The sequence below is a fragment of the Lates calcarifer genome, linkage group LG16_LG22 (genome assembly GCF_001640805.2).
Source record: "Lates calcarifer isolate ASB-BC8 linkage group LG16_LG22, TLL_Latcal_v3, whole genome shotgun sequence".
Classification (NCBI taxonomy): domain Eukaryota; kingdom Metazoa; phylum Chordata; class Actinopteri; family Centropomidae; genus Lates; species Lates calcarifer.
Window position 1 is genome coordinate 12,077,719 of NC_066848.1, and position 20,542 is coordinate 12,098,260.

A 20,542-nucleotide genomic window follows, 5' to 3' on the forward strand; every position below is an offset into this window, starting at 1 on the left:
CCTTTCTTACATTTCATGTTGACAAAAAGTCTCCCTGTTTCAACTGTTACGTTATTTTAAACTTTTGTCTTGCTGCTGTGAATAACGCTGTTTCTGACTGACTCAAATTTCTCTTTCTGGTTTTTATGTTTTATTTCAAATTATTTTATGTTACATTTTATGTTTACTTCCTTATTGCTTTTGGTTTATATTATTGTTGAAGAAACAACTGATCGAGGCTCGCCGAGAACACAGCCTTCTAGCTACCCTCACAAACCTGTCTTTTCAACGAGATCTTATCAGGCGTGGTCGCCTGTTCCTGTCGCCGTCCCTGGCCAAGCCAAGTCTGGGTTTGGCTCCCTCTCCAGTTCGTCATCCAACACGCCCTCTGCCTCTCCATTAAAATCTGTCTGGTCCATCAACTCTGCCTCCCCAATCAAGACCAACATCCCTGGATCACCTGCCTCTTCTGTTAAGTCAGTTAGTGACATGGCCTCTCCCATCCGATCTTACAGAACCATCTCCTCTCCTATTAAAACTGTAGTCCAACAAGCCCAGTACCCGGCCCAGGTCACCTCTAGTCCCCTGGCTTCGCCAGGGAAAAGTGCCCCGGACCCTATAACTATGAAAGGACTGGCAGCATTATCTGCTAGGACCTCCCCTATAACTGTCTCTGGAGGCGGAAACGCTCTTCTTGAGAGAACATCCATAGGCATGACCCCACCAACCTCTCCCAAATCTTCTCTGAGTATGTTCAGTTCACCCCTACCATACAAGACTGTTGTTGGGGGCTCTAGTGGCACAGCATCTTCCTCCTCACCCATAAAAACAGTCCCTGGTCTCTCCTCTGTGCGCTCCTTTGCTTCAGATGTCACAGGTCCTGCAAGAAACCTGTTCTCATCTCTTTCGTCACCACTGAAATCCAACACCTCTCCAAGTGCTGCAGCTCTGATCAATGGAACTGTGTCTCCTACACAGTACCGCTCTTCATCCCCAACATCTCTTCTCACCAGCAGTCTGCAAGAGAGAATACAAGCAACCACCAATGCCGCAACTACAAGTGTCAATGCAGCCTTTGATGAGGTTGAAAAAACATTTAATTCTTGCTCTGCAGGCTATGGCACCTTGAAGTCTTTGTCCTCTTCTGCATCCTCCTCATATCAGTCCATGAGATCATCAGCTTCTAGTTCCCTTTATGCCTCTCTGAGATCCCCTCCTAATGCCACCACTGCTGTAACATCCAGTACAATGACTGTTCCAGTGTACTCTGTTATTAACGTGCTACCAGAACACCAGTTTAAAAAGTTACCTGAGGTGTCCAAGTCAGCTGCTGCCCTCCTGTCCCCACGGAAGTCGGTGCCAGCTGAGGTGAATGCTCAGTTGCAGTCCTCCTTTGCCAGAACTCTTTCCCCCATCAAAGCTCCTCTTTTTTCTGCTGGCCTGAAATCAAACACATCACCACTGTCGTCCAGCCAAGAGATTCTAAAGGATGTAGCCGAAATGAAAGAGGACTTGATACGAATGTCAGCCATTTTGCAGACAGACCCAAATTCCACAGCCAATAAAGGATTTCAGTCTGATTCTCCCAAAGAGGCAAAGATCGAGGACGAGGAGCCATATAGGATTGTGGAGAAAGTAAAGCAAGATTTGGTAAAAGTGAGCGAAATCCTTACTAAAGATGCTGTGAAAGATGGTAAGGTTTCCCTGGCAAGGGGTTCTTTGGATGACATACACTTCTCAAAAGTACAGGTTGAACAACCACCAAGCAACTGGAGCTATCCACCAAGATATGAGACTGTGGTTCCTCAAGCCAAATCAAAAACAATACCAGATAGAGATTTCAATCTCTCCAAAGTGGTTGACTACCTGGCCAATGATGTTGGTAGCAGCTCGTTCTCCAAAATGCATGACACAAAGCATAAAGCAGATGAGGGTAAGAGAGAAGGAGAGGGCAAGGAGAAGCAGAAACGTGTCCTAAAACCCACCATAGCAGTTCAGGAGCATAAGCTCAAAATGCCTCCAACAAACATGCGCTCTTCAGCCTCAGACAAAGAGATCAGTAAAGTAGCAGATGCACTTTTTGGAGCAGACACTGTGCTAGAATCCCCTGATGATATCTCACATGAACAGGATAAAAGCCCCCTCTCAGACAGTGGCTTTGAGACGAGGAGTGAAAGGACACCCTCTGCCCCTCAGAGTGCAGAAGGCATGGGTCCCAAGGCTCTTTTTCAGGATATCCCAGTTCCACCAGTGATCACTGAGACAAGGACTGAGGTTGTCCATGTCATCAGGAGCTATGAGCCCCCAGAGGATAACAAACAGCCTGCAATGGAGGATGCACATCCTGTCAGATATATTGATTCAGATTCTAAAGGGCATCTGAATCAAGCTACATCAAGTCCAGAACAGAATAAATGCTATTCAATAAAAGTCAGCCCAGATGAGGATCCAATGGGAAAAGGGATGCGGGTAAAGGAGGAGACTCACATCACTACCACCACCAGGATGGTTTATCACAAACCACCTGGCAGAGAAGCAGCGTCTGAAAAGTGTGAGGAGACAATGTCTGTGCATGACATAATGAAAGCTTTTCAGTCAGGCAAGGACCCTTCTAGAGAGCTGGCTGGACTATTCGAACACAAGTCTGGCAGTGAGGAAACCTCACCAAGAGTCCTCGAGGACATCAACTCCAAACCTAAGGTTGAAAGAATAATTGAAGTTCACATTGAAAAAGGCAATAAAACGGAACCAACAGAGGTCATCATCAGAGAGACAAAAAACCACGCAGAGAAGGAAATGTATTACTACCCAGGTAATAGACAGGAGGAGGAGGAGCCTGAGGAATCACTTCCAGTGTATCTTGACTCCCCTAGGGTGAACACACCCATGTCACAAGAGGAAGACAGTCGCCCTAGTTCAGCCCAGCTCATGGCAGATGACTCTTACAAAACACTAAAGCTACTTAGCCAGCAATCTGTAGAGTACAATGAGGATGAATCATCAGAACTCAGGGGTGAATCTTACAATTTTGCTGAGAAAATGCTACTCTCTGAGAAATTTGACCAGTCTCATTCTGACACAGAGGAATATCTGAGAGATAGGTCTCGCTTCCACTCACCAGACAGAAGCAGTCATAGTGAGGGAAGATCAGTTGGGCCAAGGACAGAGTATGTCTTCAGGTCACCGAGAAATGTGTTTGACAAATCCGGAAGAATGGCCAGTGTTGATGATAACTTTGACAAGCTGACACTTTTGCAGTATTCTTCTGAGCCTGGTAGCCCAAAGCAATCTGTTTGGATGCGTGTGCCAGATGACACACAGAACAAGGACAGAGAACAGCTTATGTATGAGGACAGAGTGGACAGGACTGTAAAGGAGGCAGAGGAAAAACTCAGTGAGGTATCTCAGTTCTTTCGTGATAAAACAGAACAGCTCAATGATGAGCTCTCATCTCCAGAGAAGAAATCTCGCAGACCAGACTTCAGAGAATCACGATCAGGGCCGAGCTCTACACACAGCAGTCCAGAGAGGTCAGCTTACAGAAACGGGGGTAGTGGAGAAGAGTGGAGCAGAGAAAGGCTTAGAGATAGGTTTAATGCCAGTGACAGAAAATGTGCCAGCTTACCCAGCAGTCCAGAGAGGAGAGTACTGCTGCAGTACAGTGATTCAGAGCCAAGAAAACAAGGAGATGGTAAATCACAGGGAAGCACAGGTGAAAGCTCCAAACCTTTTCAGATGTCTTCCTCCAAAGTGAGTGCAGTGAGGCTGAAATTTGAGCAAGAGGCTCAAAGGCAAGATAGGAGTCATCAGGGTGGCCAAAATTCAAGTCCTCCAATTAGGAAACTCCAGGAAAGTAAGCTACCCGTGTATCAGGTGTTTGCTGGTTCAGATATTCCAAAAACACCTGACAGTCCAGGAAACCAGAGGAGATGTCTAGATAATGAATCAAGTAAGTTCTCACCCAAGCATATGACCAGTGGAAAAGATCAGGAAGAGAAAAAGTTATTTAAAACTTGGGAGAGCCAAGGCTATGGGAGCTATAAACCCCAATCTCCTAAACTATCGCATTCTTTAATCCATGATTCTAAGAAAGATGGCAATAATAGTGATTCTCAAAGACAAGAAACGACCAAGAAAATAATCTACACTGAATTTGTTGTTCGAGAAAGTCCAAATAGCAATGATAGTCTAAAAAAAAACTCGGAATCACAAATTCCTGTTAAAAAGCCATCTAATTTCTCCGAAAATCACAAATCCACCTCTTTAAAATTAGATGCCTCTGTTGAACCATATGAGAGGACAGGTTCTCATATACCTACTTTAGCTAGAAATCGGTTACACAGTAGCTCTGAATCCAACAAGTCTACCTGTGGATCATCTCAAGGAAGATCCACAGACTCATCAGATGGCAGCCTGTCAAGCGTAGTGTGTAATGGTGTTGATAGCAGCCAAGTAGAGTACTTGGATCAAGTAACTCCTGTAGTTGTCACAGAGGGTTTCAAAGATATTAAACCCTTACCTGTGTATGTTAGCATCCAAGTAGGAAAGCAGTATGAGAAAGAAACAGCTTCGGGGCAGTTGGGAACATACAAAAAGATAGTAAGCCATGAGAGTAGGACAGTGCATGAAACTAGGGGTGCATTTTACACTGTCAAACAAAAGCAGTCTCCATCTCCTCAAGGAAGTCCAGAAGATGACACTCTAGAACAAGTGACTTTCATGGATAGCTCTGGGAAAAGTCCTGTTACCCCTGAGACCCCCAGCTCAGAAGAAGTGAGTCTGACCTCAAGAACACCAGACTCTGTGATAGGCTTCATGCCTGGCATGCCAAGCCCTATCCCAGAGGAGTCTGAAGAGGAAGAAGGAAAGACCTTCATCTACAAGGAGCCCTCGAAGGAAAAATCTAAGCCAGCTTCCTCAGAGAATCACAGTAAAAAACAGGATGTGGAGAGACATAAGTCAAAGGAGAAAAGAGTGGCTTATATAGAGTTTCCACCTCCTCCTCCCTTAGAGACAGAACAGTCTGACCCTGAGAAAAGGGGGTCGTGTGCTTCTTCTGAGGCAGAGACAGAGATGATGGAGGTAAACCTCCAAGAGGAGCATGATAGGCACCTCTTAGCAGAGCCAATCATCAGGGTCCAGCCTCCATCCCCTATTCCCCCCGGAGCTGATAACAGTGACTCCAGTGATGATGAGTCTGTCTTCCACCCCATCCCTATCAAAAAGTACACCTTCAAAATGAAAGAGGAGGGAGACAAACGACCGAAAAACAAACGATCAGAGAAAAATGGAAGTAATAAAGAGTCTGGGATCAATGGTGTTGTAAAGGGGGAAGATGCTGACTTTGAGCAAAATGGCAATGACCAGTCAATCACTGACTGCTCCATAGCAACCACTGCTGAGTTCTCCCATGACACTGATGCAACTGAAATAGACTCTTTAGATGGGTATGACCTTCAAGATGAGGATGATGGACTGAGCGAAGACCCTAAGACATCAAGTTTGTCTAATGATGGAAAAACAACCGACCGCTCATTTAGTCAGTCCAAACTTGAAGTGATAGAAGAAGAAAAATGTGAAGAAGGTGGGGACAATGGAAAGACTAAAACTAGCACATCTTCAGTAAAAAGCAGTGGAGATGAAAAAGATTATACCCTAGAAGGCAGACATCCAGATAGGCAGGGCTTTGGAGACAACTACTTTGCTTACCAACTTGAAGAGGAGCTGAATTCAACCTTTAAAACTGTTGCCACGAAAGGCCTGGACTTTGACCCCTGGTCCACCAAAGGGGGTGATAATGAGGGAGTTTTTGAGTCCAAAACAAAAGAGGAGGACCCCAAGCCCTTTGGTTTATCGGTGGAGGACAAATCACAGGCTACAACACCTGACACAACCCCCGCTCGAACACCGACTGATGAGAGCACACCGACTAGTGAGCCTAACCCCTTCCCTTTCCACGAAGGGAAGATGTTTGAGATGACCCGCAGTGGTGCTATTGACATGAGCAAGCGGGACTTTGTTGAAGAGAGGCTTCAGTTTTTCCAGATTGGTGAGCATTCCTCTGACCCTAAAACAGGGGAGAAGGGGAGAGGGGGCAAGAGCCTGGGGGTAATTTCCTCTCAGTCAAAAACAGGGGAGAGGGCCACAGTAGATGGGAAGGTGAATGTTATAGATACTACCACAGACAGCAGCACTACACCAACAACACCAGCAGCAACAACAGCAAAATGCAGCCCTGCACAGCCTGGCAGTGACACTGGCTATACCGGTACTGATGCTCCCACCTGTGAAGCCATAGCTGAGACTGCCTCCTCATGCACAATCACAGCCTCTAAGGTTGATCCCAAATTACGCACTCCTATTAAGATGGGCATAGCTGCCTCTATAACTGTGAAAAAAGACTCAGGGGATCTCACAGATTGTAAAACTGAAATGTCACAGGGTCAGATGGTGCCAGAATACATCAGTATAGAGAGCCAGTGTACAGAGACTCAGTCTAGCAGACACACTGAGCCCAAGTTAGAGAGAAGAGATTACCCTTCTGAAAACTGCAACAACAACAATAACCTCGAGTCCTCCAGTGTCCAGGCCAACTACATTCAGTGTGGTAGTGTGGTGTTTAATTTGCAGTCCTCCTCTGAGCCTACCCTTCAAAAAGCTAGCAGGATAGAAACACTGTGCTGTAGGGATTTAGAAGAGAGAGCAGATGTACACAACAGCAGTCAAGTGCAGGACCAAAAAAATGAAACAGTTAAAGAAAGTGAAGTGAAGCAGCCCAAGTCAAGGCTTCCAGTTAAAGCATCAGGGTGGTCATTTCACACGCAGGGAACAGCCATAGGGAAACAGAAGCCCAAACAAGCAGTGACGGTTGAGGTCAGGAAAAGAGGAGAGCCAGCCATAGCCAAAGTAGAGCCCAGGTCTAGAATACCAATCAAGGATGTTAAAAAGAGCAGCCCTGCTGCTGCAGCTAGCTCACCTGTTTCAGTTCGAGTTGCCTCACAGCCAACGAGGGCATTGGACTCAGAGAGAGCAGCCATACAGCTGCCCTCAAGGCTACCACTGAAGGACAGGCATCAGGTCAGCAGTGTCACAAGTGAGGGAGCATGTAGAAAGGACAGGCAGGAAAACCCTAGTGAAATTTGTAAGCGCACCATCGAATACTTTAAAGGCATTAGCGGGGAGACGCTAAAGTTGGTGGACCGCCTGTCAGACGAGGAGAAAAAGACGCAGACAGAGCAGTCGGAGGAAGACAGCACCTCCCGGAGCACCTCTCTGTCGGACGCCTCCCAGCCTTCCCAGCCCTCCCAGCCCTCCCGCTCATCCAGGTCTGGTAGAGGTTCGAGGGCTGAGGCCGGGGCCGCGTCCGTAAGGGCAAAGGTGGCGACGACGGACAGGGCCTCCGGCAGTGAGAGGAGCAGGAGGAGTAGGCGGACTGGTGGGAAGGAGGGCAGTCAGGGACTCACAGGGTCTCGAACGCCTCCCATCGCGGAGATCAAGCCTAGTTTGTAAAACTTTCACACTATGTTTAAAATACATCTATATATTTCTATATTTCACTTTTAGTTGCATGACATCGTTGTGATCGTTTAATGGATTGACTGGAATGCCTGTGGCGTGTTTACATATTCTCTTCAGAACAGTAGCTGTCATTTAAATTTCTTTTTTGTCATTGATGTACTGTGTACTGTATTGTCCTTGTTGCAAGATTCTCTTTCCTCTGTTCCCCTCCCCCTCTCAACCTATTTTAACCCCCTATGGTAGAGTGAGCATGCCAGCAGTAGTGACTGGTCCACTGGCACAACCAGTCCCTTGTTTGACAACTCCCTGGTCTGTCTGTCTGTCTGTCTGTGCGGGGTGGCTACAGAGTTATTGTAGTAGTTTGTTCTTACAGAATTTTTCATGCTATCAATTGTCATTTAAACTAACTACTGTTGGCAAAGAACACACAAAGGCGTCTTCGCATGTTGACATTTTAGATCCTAACATAGAACTTTCCACCCTAGATTTATAGAACTGAGTCTGTTGTCAAGAGTCGTGTTATGCTTTGTTTTGTGTGGTTCTCATGACAGTTACTGCCTGCCTAGAGGATACATACCACAAACAGTCACAGAACACCACTTACTTGATGAACATGTTTAAGTTGCCCATAATGTCTCTAGTGTGAAATATCCTTTTCTTGCCATCCAGGGGTTATAATATAACCTATATTACAGATTTATTACAGCAATATGCTAACCATTGTAATATAAATATTTTTAATACAACCTTGATTAATTCTGATGAATAAGTGGCCAGAAAAGGAAAATTATGTACATGTTTATTTTTCTCTTAGATTAGTGTATAGGGGGAGAGGAATGTGAATGTTATTGATGAGTCATTGTCATCTATCTTCCCAGGTCCCCAAAGTCCTTGTGAGCGAACGGACCTACGCATGGCTATCGTCGCAGATCACCTAGGACTCAGCTGGACAGGTGAAACAAATTCTTTCTCTCAGTCCTGAGCTCAGTTTCTCAGTACCTGACTTGCTTTCTTTCACAGTCTGAAATCCTGTTATTTACTGCCATCTTCAGGCTAACAGAATATCTTACATAGGGATTATAATATTACATGTAGCCCTGAAAGGGGGGACCCATAGATCATTTAATGGGGACAAAAAGTATAGAGAATGAAACAGTCTCCCTGTTACAGAAAAGCATATATACAACATATATCTATAATGTAATTTAACTTCGGCAATTTGCATGTGTGCACAATGATTACAATGACAGACACTTAAATACTGTATGTTAAAGTTTGAATATTTATGTCTGAGTTGCTATTTGTATCCCATCACAGAGTTGGCACGGGAGATGAACTTCACAGTGGATGAGATCAACCACATCAGACTAGAGAACCCCAACTCTCTGACAGCACAGAGCTTCATGCTACTTAAGAAATGGGTCACCCGAGAAGGGAAAAACGCCACAAGTAAGACTATTTTTATATCTGAAAATGTTGTTTTTGTCTCCATTTCTCCCCTCTTGTCATGTCTTTCTTTCACTTTCTTTTTTCAGTCTTTTTGCTTATGATTTGAGGTAAAAAAAAAAAACAAACAAAAAAAACAACAAAAAAAACTTCAGAAGATTAACTTTTAATACTAGCTCATGAAAATGAAGTTTTTTTTCACAAGCATCTGTGTAGTCCATCTTAGTCTGAATACTTTCTCTGTCTTCTTGTCTGTCCTCCTCACTCCCTTTCTGTCTGTCTTTTAATCACTCCCATCTCCTATCAGACATCTTGAAGCACCAATCTGGACAAGATACTTTAGTTTAGAACAAGCTTGTTGTGTTTATTGTCCCAATCAACAACAAAAAGAAAATGCCCAATTTTACACTCTTTTCATAATAATGTTGCCTAAAAATGTACATATATATTTTTACTATATATTGTTCTCATTAGTAAAACATTAGGATAAGCAGTGTTGCTTAAATGTATAAACAAAATGTTCATTTCCTCCACAGCGGATGCCTTAACTGCAGTGCTGACCAAAGTCAATCGGATGGATATTGTGACTTTACTGGAGGGCCCAATATTTGACTATGGTAACATTTCAGGCACGAGATGTTTTGCCGATGATAACGCTGTTTTCCGGGATCAGGCTGATGGTAAAGTTTAGCTCTGTCTAGCTGACCTCTTACCTCTCCCTGCTACCTTTTTTTGTTATGCCAGTGCATGGATCACATACAAATAGTCCTAGTGCAAATCACTAGAGAAGCTGATTAATAGTCAGATTTGGATTTTGTTCTGACAACTGGCTCTTGCTGTTCCCCAAATGCATCCCTGAATCCATTTTTTCCAGTTTATTTGCCAATGAAATAATAATGGTATTCTACTTTGATCCATCTTGTTTTTCAATTTAAATTATGAGTAATCAAATATTTAATATCACTTTAATGCACTGATTGAATTGGCTTCTGTTGAATGAACCACCGTGTCTGTTTAAATCAAGTCTTGCTCAGGGTAAATACTCCTCTACAAATCACAATTGTGTATCCAGTTGTCACAAATGAGCAATATCCACTGTTAAAATCCCAAGTGCATGCTGCATAATACATACAGCTTTAAATGTTCGTACAATTATGTCTGACTTAACTTAAATTATATAACCCTGTAGAGTCTGCTTTCCTCTTCATTTACTGTAGTTCTCCTAGTTCTCCTCCAGTTCCTCTGAGCCTTCCTTGGATAGATGAGAGAATCTCTTCCTCTGTGAAACCAGACTGCCTCCTCCTCCTCCTCCTCCTCCTCCTCCTCCTCCTGTTCCTCCTGCCTCCCATCACCTCCCCACAGCAGTATCCACTGCTAACAACAGCACATAACAGCTCTTAACAAGTTAAGAGTCATGTGTTGCTGATATCTACGTGTGCCCTCTCCTTATCCATCCCTCACATGCCTCTACTCCACAAATCCCTCAGTCATGTTATCCATTCATTGTCCTGTTATTCAAGTATGTTTCACACTAAACAATCTTTCATGTATTCCCGTTCCATCTCTGTTCAATTCACTTTTTGTTTCTTTTTATCTCCTCTGCATATCTCTTTCCCTATTCCTACCCCATAGTTTGCATCATTATCCCCCTAACACCCAGAAGCACTGAAGCTGCCTTCATCGTACAGACACCTAGCCCCTTCTTTCCAAGGCAGACCCCAACACCCCCACCCACTCCCCTCACACCTACTGCAGCACTTCACTGCCGTCCCTTTTCCCCACGCCGCTCTCCGAGCTACGAGTCCTCCATTTCGCTCAAAGACTTGGCACCTCCAGCGCCCTTTGAACGGCCGCACTTTCTCTCCCCTGCTCCCCCATACCCCATACCTCAGTGTCCCCCCACTGACCCTCGTCAATCCCCCACCTTCCCATTCTCGCCCCACCCATCCTCCCCGATCCCCCTCATCACCTCACCTTTACCCTCCTCACCCGCTGCTAACTGTTCGTCACCCATTCCTTCCTCAGCCACCTCCGTCCCATCCTCACCCACCTCTCCCCCAACCACCCCCACCCACACCCCACCCACTGCAAACCCTTCACAACCTCTTGAACCAATCACCTCTTCTGTCGCAGTATCCGGATCTACCCCTGACCTCCCCTGTGGTCCTGCTGCTTCCTCCAAACCTGCAACCACACCCTCCAACCTCACCCTCCAACCCTCCTCTGGGGTCCCTAACTCAAACGAATTCATCACCATACCCACCTCACCTTCTGCCATCGCCTCTCCAAGCAAAGAGTCTTTAGTGACCCAGCTGGCCTCCTCCTCCCGTCCTGTCTCCCCTCTCTCCTTGTCTACTCTCCCTCCCATCTCTCCCTCTGGGTCCCGTTGTCCTAGCCCCAGCCCTTCTTCCCCTCCCCTTCGTTCCCTGTCTCCCTGTCCTGTTTGCCAGTGTACCTGTGTGCCCTCCATCCCTCCACCTCCCACTCAAACTCACATCGACCCTTCCACAATGGAAATATTCATTTAGCATGCTCTGTCCTTTATCTTGCCCATTCTCCTCCCCTATTCCTTCTCACAACTCTCATCTCTCAACTATCTCATGTGAGCATGTAACAGAGCACCCTGGCAAATATTAATATCTTACAGCCATCACATCCTACACTATATGATTAATATGGCCTTAAGTCACTTATATGTCCCACTTTTAACATTGCACCTCACCACAACTGTTGAATGAACTAACTTAAAATCAGAACTACTGATAAACATGACATTGCTCTTATTATCACTGTCAAATTGAAGATACTTCTTTATATATCTTTAATATTTTATTGTGTTTTTTATTTGTGTCCAATATGGCATTTTCAAACAAATCCAGTCAAATGTATTGTATGTGTTTATTACATTGCTCTGCATATGTTTGAGAGTGGTTTTGTCATACTGCCATTACACAATGGCTGCTGACATATGACCATCTCAGCCAGTGGTTGTCTGGATACATGCTTTGCACTTCAACGTCTGTGCCATTGTCCATGTCATAGGTGTACGTGTTAGGGTGTGCGTGTGTTTTTCGGTGGGTTATATTCTTTTGTGGCATGCTTCGGTGTATGTATGTCTCTACATTTGTCATCCTGTCACCTACAGATTATCAGAGCATTCTAGCGGAGCTGCAGTCCCCCGCCGCACTGCACTCTAACCCCCACTTCCTGGAGCCTGAACTCCCCATCACCCCCAACCCCTCCCTTGCTCACCACCAACCAGAACCAGACTCCCCTTTGCTGGCCGACTCCCAGCCTCAGCCCTTGCCCTGGAGCCCGGAGATAGAGCCAGGTAGTGGAGAGCCAGACAGCCCTCCAAGGAGCCCCCCCAGACCCTGTGAGCTCGCCTTGTCCTTCCCAGTCTTTGAACTCCCCGATCCCGTACCCTCCAAGGTCAGAAAACCCCACATCGCTCTGAATGACCAGCTGCTTTTGAGCGAGGAGGAGGACAGGTCTTTTCATGAAATGGAGCTGAGCCACAGGCCCAAGTCACACTCCTTCCCCGCGATGTGTGAATTAGACACTGACCTGGCTTACTCCACATCTTCCCCTTCACTGTCATCAGTATTATCAATAACCCCTTCATCGCCTGACATAGCACAAATGGGAGACACAGGAGTGCAGATGGGTGCCCCCAATGGGGTACAGGAGGATGTAGGTTTGGAAGTAGGTGAAAAGGAAGTGGCAGAAGAAATAGTGAAGGTTGTTGAGATGGTTGCAGCAGAGGTAGCAGAGGGAAATGGATTAGTGGAAAAGTGGGTAGAGCAGGATTTGATTAAAAACGTGGAAAGAAAATGTGAGATGATAACAAAAGATAGGTCAAAGTTGGCAGAAGAAAATAGCATTTCAGTTGAACAGAAGGAGGGGTCTGCAGAGGAAGAGAAAGATGTGATAAATAAACAGCAAATCCTTGTTCAAGATGGGACTCAGGGGACATTCTGTGAGGTGGAAGAGGTGAGACATGTGCAGAATCTGGCAGAAGAACAGCATGATTTGATAGAACCTGTGATTGAAGTGGAAGAAGGTTGTACCTCAGTAGAAGCAGTGACTGTCAAAGCGGATATTGATGAAAAACCAGAGGTACAAAAGGTGGATGGGGGCAGTGAGGAAGGGGTCTTTGAGGGTGACAGGATGGATAACACAGATGGAGAACTGCAGCTTAAAGATGAAGGAGAGCTGTGTGGCAGTGAGAGAGATATTTGCAGGACATCAGAGGGGGACCAGGTAGCGGAGGACCAGGCTGTGGCTCGTCTCTCCCCTCAGGCCTGGGTTGAGGCACTTGGAGAACTTCAGTCCAGTGAGTCTGGATCCAATGAGGAAGAGGAGGAGGAACACAGAGATAAGGAAATCACAGAAGAGACATGTGGATCTCTGTTGGAGGAGGTGAAGCAAGAAGAAGGCTCAGAGGAGAAGGAGGAGGACGAAGAGATGACCGAGGCCAGGGTTCAGGAGGTTCTTGATCAGGTTGAACAGGCAGAAAAAGACGTGTGTTCACTTTCAGGTTGGCACAGTGATTCATCCAGCGTCAATGTGGAACCACCAACGCCAGGCCGCAGTGTCAGCTCAGACCTGCTGGACAGACGGGAAAGGTAAGTCTCTGTTAAGTCTCCTGAATTTGAAATCTCCTCCTTTCTTCATGCTTCTTTCCAGAATCTATTTTTCAGCTCTTTAAGGTATCCCGTAACTAGCGTCCTAATTCTTTGTTCCCTACCCAACAGCCAAGAGAACTCTAGCGACTCCATCACTTCCTCATCTAGGGGCGAATCAGGGAGGTCCCGACAGAACGGCGACAGTTCAAAGCACTCACCTCAGGACGGCTCCTCTGAGTCATCAAACGGCAAAAAGGAGGAAGGAGCGCTGGTGTCAGAGAAGAAAGTCCAGGTAACATTACTAGCAATAATAATAATCAATAGAATCAAATAAAAAGACCTTAAGCACTAGTTATAACGAGGGATGCATGATCCAATACTGATTTTGGATACCAGTCCCATACTGACTTGAACAGCTGGATCTGACTATAGGGCAGATCTGTGGGGCTGATATCTTCATTTCCAGTCTGTCATTAAATGTTTATGTCTACATGCATGTACTACATCACGCATCAGCAGTGCACTGGTACATAGCACAGATGGATCTAAAAACAAAGTTTGGAGGTATTTCATGCTTACTACCTCAAAGCTCTGTGGCTACTTGCAATATCTGCAAAGTCAGTATTTTGCACGGGTGGCATTAGCGCCTCAAATTATACAGGTTATTGATGAAACACTAGTCTTGGATAAGTACGTGGTTTCGGCCAATGCTTGAGGCCCAGGTATCAGTATTGGTATAGAGACTGAAAAATCTGGATCAGTGCATCTCGAATTATAACAGTGTAGAATACAATCCTCTTGAATTGTCTGTATCTTTTAAAGCACTATACTGTATTGTGAGTGAAAAATGCCTAAACTTATGGTATAAGTTGTGTTAAAGAAACAAACTTCAGTGTTTGATTTCAGGTTCCTCTTTCTTGATCCAGCCAACCAACATCAACAAAATGTCTTGATTAACTAATTCTCTTGCTCAGACATGTACATCTTTCTCCTCCTGACTCCCTCCATGTGTTTGTGTAATGACCTTATAATACCTCCCTCAGCAGCGGGTTAGTGTAGATTCCGGTTCAGAGGAAGAACAGACTGTAACCACCAGAATCTTCAGACGCCGTCTCATTTTAAAGGTACCCTGAAAGCCTGGAGCAGAAGCTGGGCTGGGCCTTTGTCTGGTTTGGTTTGTTTTAGTTTAGATTGGTGAGTCTGCTGTGCATCATAGTAGTTGTGCTTGGTGTACTGATAGTTGGTGCTCTCTTTGTAAGTGTGGATTTGTGTGTGCATAGATGTGTTTGCGTATATGCGCTACTTGGCCCTTCATCGCTCATGGTTGAAGACTAACCTAGTGCCTCTTTCTGACATGGATCTTCTTCTCTCTTGAGGTGTTGCTTCGGTGTGGTGATGGTGATGGGTTGTTTCATTATCTGTCAGTTAGGCTTTTGTGATATTTTATTCGTGTCCCTAACCACAAATGCTTGCAGGGAGAAGAAGCAAAGAATATCCCAGGTGAGACTGTTACAGAGGAACACTACATGGACCAAGAGGGTAACCTCGTCAGTAGAAAAGTAACGTATAACTTAATTTCCATTTCCATTCAGCTCTGAAATAAATCCTACCACAGGGAGAGTACCTTAATATTTTTACAAAAGCAAATCAGATCTTTTCTTCCTTTGTCAACGTCACTCTGCCTTGGGCAGGTTATCAGGAAGGTTATTCGGAGGGTTTCTACTCCCACACCAGAAAACCAAGGTGGTGACAGGTGGCACCGAGACCTTCATCACAGTCCCATTCTGAAGGAAGACGGGTCTGAGGTTGGCATGAAGATACCTAACTTTGTTCCTGGGTTCAAAGTCTAATCTGGATTGGATGCCAGAGATGTTGTTATCATCCTGTAGGAAACATCAGCATGTGGGAGGTTCATAGCTAATGCAGAAGTTAGGCTTAAAGCTGCACTGGGCAAGACTTTGTATGTTAAAAAGCACCTAGTTTGTGGAGCTACAACAAAAAGGATCACTTTACCTTATCTAAATGAGAAATGATTATTCATGAGCAACCTCCTCAATCCTCTGAGACCCACCAGCAGGTCCATCATTAGAAAGTAATTGTCTTTGGTCATACATCGTTCAAATTGTAAAACCTTATTAAACCTTGTAAAAGCTTATTTAGGGGAAATGTTGAGAGAGAAATGGGGTTTAAAGAGGTTGCTGATAGCACATCTTATTTCTAGGTACTGAAAAGTGCAGCTTTAAGTCAAACAATTAAGTCAAAAATTGAATAAGTTGGATCATGTTGTGTTTTTTTTCCAGTGGTGCAGGTGATTTTTTTTTATTGACAGTGGATTAGGTGCTTTGGGATGATTGTCCTAATAATCTCTGTTCTGGACAAAAACACACCAAAAACAAAACAAAAAAAAACATAAATGCCACCATTTGAAGTGCAACCTTGCATGCTGTGTGTTGACACTGTGTGGTGTCTATTGTGTTTGCATAACAAAAGGGATGCTGACTATGCTCCTCCTGACTGTGTGGTTTTAATGGTCTTTTAAAGTGTTTAACCGATTAGTCAACTGTATGACTAATGAGTGTCACAGCTCTGCTGTGAAAACACAGTCTGCCTCTTTTGTTTCTAACCATTTCCATAATAATGTAATTTTTCTTCTTCCAGGTGTTTGGTTGGTGTGTGGTTTGGGTCCTAATTATATTCCTAACAATGAAGATACTACTAACATTTGCTAGTTTCAGATTCTTACATTGTGTGTAGATTTCTTTCTCCTTTGTCTCACTTTGCTCTTTCAGGTTTGTGTGTTGGGTAGCAACTTGTTTTCCTCCATTCAGAAGAAAAGAATACCATGACTCAGCTATGTTTCTTTGTGTGTGTTTTCTAGCAAGGAGAAGGGTCAAGGAATAGCAGGCGAAAGGATGACAGAAGGTCAGGGGATAAGAAGCTCCACTCATAGGGATGGTTGTGCTCTACCAGGTACGTTGGCTTACTATCTGTGACACAACCAGCATAGTTCCTTTGTCTTTGTTTTCCATGTGTATATATCAGTTTGACACTGGTCAATCCCAGTGTCTAAAGCACTGTACCGCTGCTCTACCTTTGACATCTTTTCTGTATTATATTAAGGTGGGTTTTGTGTTACTCTGATCAATTCTACTGTACTGCACTGAGCTCTTGTCAGTTGTACTCTTTTTTTTTTTAAACACATCCAACTCTATTATACATAAGTCCTGTGCTTGACTCTATGTAGTTGTACTCTGCTCTCCTCTGTACTCATTCAGTGCTCTGCATTCAGTGACTCTGTACTCTCTCCTTAAAAGGAATAATTGCTTTGCTTTCTTGAATCTCTCCAAAGCATGGCTAATTAGCACATCGTGTCTCGTACACAAACTGATGTGAAAACAACATTTTGTGCTTTTAGGAGGAGTTATGTGTTAGTTCACATATCAAGCAGACAAGATGCAGCTTGGTACTGGTAGTTCTATTTTTTTTAACATTGGACAGGGCCAAGCCAGCTGTTTCTCCGTACTTCCAATCTGTGCTCAGAGCTAGTCGCCTCCTGGCTCCAGCTCTATGTCTGATACACACATGAGAGTTGTTTCCATCTTCTCATCTAACTCAAGGCAAAAAAGCAAATAAGGGGGTTTTCCAAAATGTCAAACAGTTTCTTTAATTTACCCCTCCCCAGACAGTTGCTCTGTCTCACTGTCCCACAGACGACAAAAGGCTGACTGATGCCTGAGCCTGCTTATGCTCTGGCAACATTTCTGCCCTCCGTGTTCTGTGTGTGTGTGTGTGTGTGTGTGTGTGTGTGTGTGTGTGTGTGTGTGTGTGTGTGTGAATAGGGAACAGTCACAAAGAAAACAGAGCTGATGTAGGGTACACACCTCAGCAATATATTGCCCCACTGATGCCCTCCGTGCCTGTTTTTGTCCACTAAATCCCCAACTCGCAGCAGCATTGTAGCATCCAAAAAGAGTTTGTTATCCCACTGGCCAGACTGTTAATCCCTACTGCTGTTCACCCTTATGTTATGTTTGCAGTGAATCATTCCATCTGTACTAAAACTGACTTACAAATAATGTGGCACTGCTGTGAAGCCTGGCAAAGAGTCTCTGTGGTAACAAAGGTCACCACATCAACCCACGGACCATCAGGTCTTGTTAACGTGTCATTTTGTTACACAAAGAAGTGAAAGATCACAACTGTTTTTTGCCCTTTAAAAAGAGTTTTCACACATAGAAAAGGAGCCTTTTATATTTAAGTATCCTTAAATTGAATTTATAATATGTAAATTAAGAGAATATTTTCAATAAAATGATATACATTTTAGATATAAGAAAATGTATGCCATCCAGCATTATTCCCATCAAAAAAATAACCTGGCAGTTGCAATCTATAAATTGTCAACAGCTACATTAAGTGTGCTATTTTGTGTCTTACAGATGTACAGGAGCCGAGTTAGATGTCTCCTGGGACTAAGTGTTCAGAGGGCTGAAGAGTTGCAGTGCGAGGACTTCAGGCAAGGGTCCAGTCTGCAACTGTCCGCTACAAACAAATGGTTTTCTCGTTGAGAGGAGTCGACCCTTCTGACTTACGCATGAGCATGAAAAACTCACTCTCTGTCAATCAAAAGACCCGGGAGGGTTCTCACTCTCTGACTGCGGTGGACCCGTGGACAATGATTCTGCTTCCTGTTTTGTGTGAAACAAATACGTGCCATCGGTCCACCGGTGATGTGAGAGCTTTTTTTGAGGAGCGTCGTTTGTTGTGAGAACGAAAAAGACTCCCATTACTGACAACCAACACAGGTGCAACTGTGACCAAAGATGGCACAAAAGCTCAATCCACGTGGTGGGTGGAAGGAATGAAGTAGACACAATAACACACAAAAAAATCTAATGGAACACTTCTGATTCAACTTCAACACTCGCCTTATAGTTTTTTCTTGAACCCATTGTTGTCAGGATGTAAATTGTTTTGGGATTTTTTTCTTCCTTTTTAAAACTTAAACTAACACAAAAGCTTTTTTTCTGTATATAAAATTACAACGTGTAAAATTCTTAAAAAAGGGTAAGCTACTGGTCGAGAATGCACTGAGGAGAGTAACCTTTTCAAGTGTTTTCAAAATTTATTGAAACGGTTCCACTTTTAAAGATTTGAGTGTAACTTCACAGGTTCTTGTATAATTAATTACTAGAGCAAGTATAATGTTTGTACATGAAAAAAATAGCTGGTTTGATTTTAACAGAGGAAATTTCCAGAAAATCAAATTTCAGTAATTCCCAAAGTGGGAGTGGATCTAATCCTGCAAAAAAGCAGCCTTTCAGAGTACTCATATTTTCATGCATGCTGTTCACATTATTATTTTAAGTACAATTTTTACAAGTTTGCAAACACTGTATTCAAATGACAAATAAAACCCTTTATCTGTGTACACATATAGCCCAAACATTTGTCACTGATTTTATATTTTAAATTGAAAAAGGATACCATTAAAGCATTTATCATGTTGGGATGAGGATGAAAAAAAGTTCTATAGCTTCTTGAGGGTGTGATGTCTTGTCTGTCTATGTAAAACCGGAGGGCAGCTTCTGCTACAAGAACGAAATAATCTGAATGTAAATGCTAGTAGGCTGGCTCGCTGTAAAATTATAACTGTATTGTGCGTATTGGCTATAAGGTGTAGGAGTCTCTGTACACTGTTAGACTGTTTGTAATCATTTTAGCAGTGTGTCAATTTGGTTTTCTAACGGCTGCTGTGGTATTAAAGGAAAACGGGGCATTTCATTTTGGATTTTTTTTTATTTTAATTTTTTCTTTGGTGAAGTATTTCCTTAATTCAAAATCTACTCACATTAAGGACACATAAAGACATTATTTGATTGTAGCTCTAAATAGCATATTGTATGACAAAAACACTGGATGGTCAAAAACAATTATTTAAGCATTAAATAAATTGTGTTTAACTCTGAAACTGTGTGATCTTTTTAGGCTTGAGAGTCTGTATATGCAGTGTCGAATAGAATTGTTTTCACTAGCTCATTGGAAAAAAATTTACTTTACATTACATTAGGAATTATCTTTGTATTGGTTTTCATTAGATGCCCATGTAGTTCAAGTGTGGTGTTCTACTGGTACGATGGCTCAGTATGCTGATGTCTATGCTGTGGACATGAAAACTATGTAACTGTTTTTTTTGGGGGGGTGGGTTAAAGGAAGTCAGGTAGGGTGCTGTACCACATCCCCTTATACTACTATGTCAATCAAGGGGTAGAGGATCCTTTGATATGGTTGAACTATCAATTTTGTCAATTTTGTTTGATATGTGTTTTCACCTGAGCAGATTTTTTGATGTACAATTCTTACTAACAGCGTGAAGCCATTGAAATGTAACTATTCTAGCACTTTGGTTATTCAAGGTCTTTTAGAGGCTATAGCAGCAATGATGCCACCACAAATGTTTCAGATGTCTTTAAAAAAAAAAAAAAAACAACCAAAAAATAAGAAAAAAAGAAATAAAAATGCATTGATTTCGCAGTACAATTGTTTCTGTTCTTGTCTTTGTGTCCTTGAACATTTTTTATTATGTAAGTAATGTAATGACCGCAGGGTAGTGATGTCGCGAGAGACACTGTTCTTTCAAACAGAGTTATGTGCACCTCCTCCACCAAAGTGTCCTTGAGCAAAAAATCTCCAAGGCTGCTTGCCTATATGTTTGAGCTGACTCGTGGGGCCAGGCAACAAGAGTTCCTTAGGAGGATATTGCTTGATATCTGTTGCATAAGTAATTAATGATAAACTGGAAAAAATATTTCAAAGCAGTCCCAAGAAAGTCCTACCTCTCATGGTGCTCTGTATGATTTATTAACATAAGTGCATAATTTATGCAGATGATGATGAAACTTATTTTTATCAATTTATAGTTACTGCAGTGCTAGTTACTAATATATAATTTAAAAAAAAAAAAACATTTT

General features: G+C 43.4%; 1 protein-coding gene across 1 annotated transcript in view; it reads left to right on the forward strand.

Moving 5' to 3' along the window:
* LOC108897297 (ankyrin-3-like) overlaps positions 1 to 20,111 on the forward strand; it is a 93,811-nt gene extending 73,700 nt beyond the window's left edge. Inside the window, 11 exon segments of the mRNA XM_051076931.1 lie at positions 203 to 7,480; positions 8,376 to 8,450; positions 8,815 to 8,946; positions 9,480 to 9,623; positions 12,089 to 13,571; positions 13,701 to 13,863; positions 14,615 to 14,695; positions 15,047 to 15,130; positions 15,263 to 15,376; positions 16,450 to 16,541; positions 18,011 to 20,111. Coding sequence (XP_050932888.1) covers positions 203 to 7,480; positions 8,376 to 8,450; positions 8,815 to 8,946; positions 9,480 to 9,623; positions 12,089 to 13,571; positions 13,701 to 13,863; positions 14,615 to 14,695; positions 15,047 to 15,130; positions 15,263 to 15,376; positions 16,450 to 16,521 — 9,626 coding nt within the window. The 3' untranslated portion in view covers positions 16,522 to 16,541; positions 18,011 to 20,111.
* Positions 20,112 to 20,542: the final 431 nt, after the last annotated feature.